The sequence below is a fragment of the Hipposideros armiger genome, unplaced genomic scaffold (genome assembly GCF_001890085.2).
Source record: "Hipposideros armiger isolate ML-2016 unplaced genomic scaffold, ASM189008v1 scaffold_158, whole genome shotgun sequence".
Lineage (NCBI taxonomy): Eukaryota > Metazoa > Chordata > Mammalia > Chiroptera > Hipposideridae > Hipposideros > Hipposideros armiger.
In genome coordinates this window covers 37,122-40,208 of record NW_017731508.1, presented here as the reverse complement: position 1 = coordinate 40,208, position 3,087 = coordinate 37,122, and the positions used below count along the sequence as shown (strand labels likewise).

At 41.6% G+C, this 3,087-nt stretch overlaps 1 protein-coding gene across 1 annotated transcript in view; it reads right to left on the bottom strand.

The window, feature by feature from the left end:
* RYBP (RING1 and YY1 binding protein) overlaps positions 1–2,963 on the bottom strand; it is a 92,487-nt gene extending 89,524 nt beyond the window's left edge. The window contains exon 1 of the mRNA XM_019651348.1: positions 2,546–2,963. Coding sequence (XP_019506893.1) covers positions 2,546–2,730 — 185 coding nt within the window. The 5' untranslated portion in view covers positions 2,731–2,963. The remainder of the gene's footprint in view (positions 1–2,545) is intronic.
* Between the last annotated feature and the right edge of the window lie 124 nt (positions 2,964–3,087).

The following is a 3,087-nucleotide window of genomic DNA, read 5'->3' as shown; positions in this document are numbered from 1 at the left end:
GAGGGGGGTTGTTACTTTGTGAGGGTGAAAAGGGTAACTATTGCATTGTTCTGTACACCTGAAACTAACAATAAAAAAATTTAAAAAAAAAAAGATGACTTCTTTAATAGATCTAATACCAAAATATTGACAATAACCAAAATGAAATAAAATTAGGCTATGTAAGGGTACCTATTGTGAGTTGATAAGAGTATAAGTCCTTAGATCTCTGAAATCTGCTACTACTCAACAATAGACATCAAAAAATTACATGATCCTTCAAGACAGTAGTATCCAGTTCCTGAATCGACTCTGAAGTATTTTTATTAGGCCAGTCGAGTGGCTCACTCGGTTAAGAGTTGGCTTAAGAGCGCAAGCTCTGAGCAACAGGGCTGCCAGTTCGATTCCCACATGGGCCAGTGAGCGCTGCACCTGAGCTGTCACTGAGCTGCCAACAGGTGGCAAGAAGGCTCAGCTGGTGTAACAACAAGATTGCCTGTTTCGATGGTGGGCTATGCCCACCTGCAACTAAGACTGAACTCAGCACCTTGAGCTGAGCTGCTGCCCGGATGGCTCAGTGGTTAGAGCATGTGCTCTTAACAAGGCTGCTGGTTCGACTCCCGCATGGGATGGTGACTACGCGCGGGATGGTGGCTACGTCCACCCACAACTAAGATTGTAACACAGCACTTTGAGCTTAGAGCCCACCAACTGCCGACAGGAAGCCAGATGGCAATTGGTGCCCTCCACGATGAAGACTGAAGAACAACAACAACATTCTCCAACACCGTTCCCCTCCCCCAATTCCCCAATAAAATCTTTAAAAAAATAATAAAAATATTTTTATTAATAATTTAATGTTTGTTCAAAAAAACTGAATTTCACTGTCATCTGTGACTCTGAAAAAACTTTAAACATTATATTTATTGATGAGTTGGGTTTTTAATACATATAGAAACTGAAATGTATTAATTATGTGATAATTATTCCCAGCAATACATCAGATGTAAACTTTTGAATTTGGGTAAGTTTCTTTTCACCAGTAAAGTTCTCAAGTTTTTAGGAGTTTCCTAGTCATTTACTTGAGCATCACCTACGGTAACACTCAAAGCAAAACCACAATAAAGAGGTTTGGCCTCTGAGGGATTTTACATGTAAAAAAAAAAAATTACTCATAAATAAAATACAATCGCTACCACTTTAAATAACACATACATTTCTAAACTTTCGTGCCGTTTGATGGAATTACCTGTTTTAGATAGCAAAACAATATCAAGCTCACAATAAGGTTTTTTTTTATCTTAGCTAACTTATAACACAAAAAAATTAACATGAATTTAAAAACTTTTAGAGAAATAGCATCACTTCTTGAGTACTTTTATTCAAAGGTCTCATTACTTAAAGAGGTAGTGCAATTCACAGAACTGTCCACCAGTAATTAGACCCATTCATTTCACAGATATATTCTTTAGATTGCCCAATACCCTGTTTAATCTCAGTTATAAATAAAGCAATGAAATCCTAACAGGACATATTCAAAGAACAATATCCAGTCAAAACCATGGAGTACTACTACACAGTCATATTGGAAAGCCACCAATTCAAAAATAAGTACCAGATGAAATGAGACTTTTGGCAATCAAAGTTAAATCTTCAAAGATCCACCAGGAATTCACTCATTTTGTCTCCAGTTCACACACATACCCCATTTAATGTCTGCCCATTAAATGATATCGACTAGTTTAACTTCAAACTCTAACATCACTGAAACAAATTCAAGATAAAAGTCAAAAGTTGACTGGAAAACTATAAAATTAGCTTTGGCATTTTATTCTTGTGTATCTAAATGTTAAATCTGGAGTGAACTCGTTTTGATGCCACATGCAGTTTACTATCTTCACCAAAATGAAAACAAATTCTGTCAACATTCTTTATAATACAGTTTTAAACACAAAGTTCAATAGTCTCACTATTCATTTCACTATTTTGCAAAATCATCCTCCATCACCACTCTACATAAGGTAATCAGAGAAAAACCAAACTGTCAACTTGGACTTCCAAAAAATGCACTTTATCAAGCCCCAACATTTATTTTCAAGTTCAAGAAAATAGACATTTGCAGCTCAAAATTGGAAAAGCACAACCAGCGTTACTGTACAACCACCACTAAATTTCTCAGAGAAGAGAAAAATAACTCAAGACAGGCAAATTAAAAACATTCTGCGCATGGCAGAATACAAGATCTATGTCCTACAATCCATAGCAAAAGTACTGCTTCCTCTCTTTTTGAGCCAATACCAGTGAGGATACAAGTGTAAAATAAATTCAGTCTGTCTGAAATAAAACGAAAACTTAGCAAAATTCCTTCCCATAAATCATTTATTGAACATGAGCCTTTGCCCCCAAAACAAAATACAACCAAAATCGCAACATCACCCACCCCACAAATGCAGAAAAAGCCGTCATCAACAAGTTGGAAAGAGGACAAAAAGTATAGCTCACTACCCTCTCCCCCACCTTAAAAAAAAAAAAAAGTCTTAACAAAAGGTAACACATGTTCAAGTACCTGGTGGAGGTGCCTTTCCTCACGTCGCAGATGCTGCATTTAAAAGCTTCCGCGCTGTTTCTGAAGGTGCAGACGCTACAATCCCAAAAGCCTTCGTCTGCGGCAGGTTTCGCTTGTCTTTTTGGCCTTCGGTGGAGTGGGGGAAAGAGACAGGGAAAAGGAGAAAGAGGGAGACAGCAAATCATAGGCGCTAGTGAGCCCTCGTAATTTCACAGGAATCCAACGCTGGAAACTTCGCTCCGGCGACCACTCACCCACCCTTTTCGGGGACTAGAAGGGCCGGGGGAGGGGACAGGGCGCCCCCACCGGCACCCTGCAGCCTCAGGGCCCGGGCCGCGCTGCCTCGCACAGCAGGCGACGGCGCCTGGGGAAGGGCCAAGGCAGGCGCAGGAAGCGGGCGGACTTGTGGACTTGAGCATGGGGCTGGGGGGCCGGGCGGGGAGCCGCGGGCCGGATCTGAAGCGGGCGCGCAGGGGCAGCCCGCGGCCGGCGGGGGAGTGGGCCGGTCCCTTCCCTCTCCCCTCCCACGCTCGCTCGCGCCC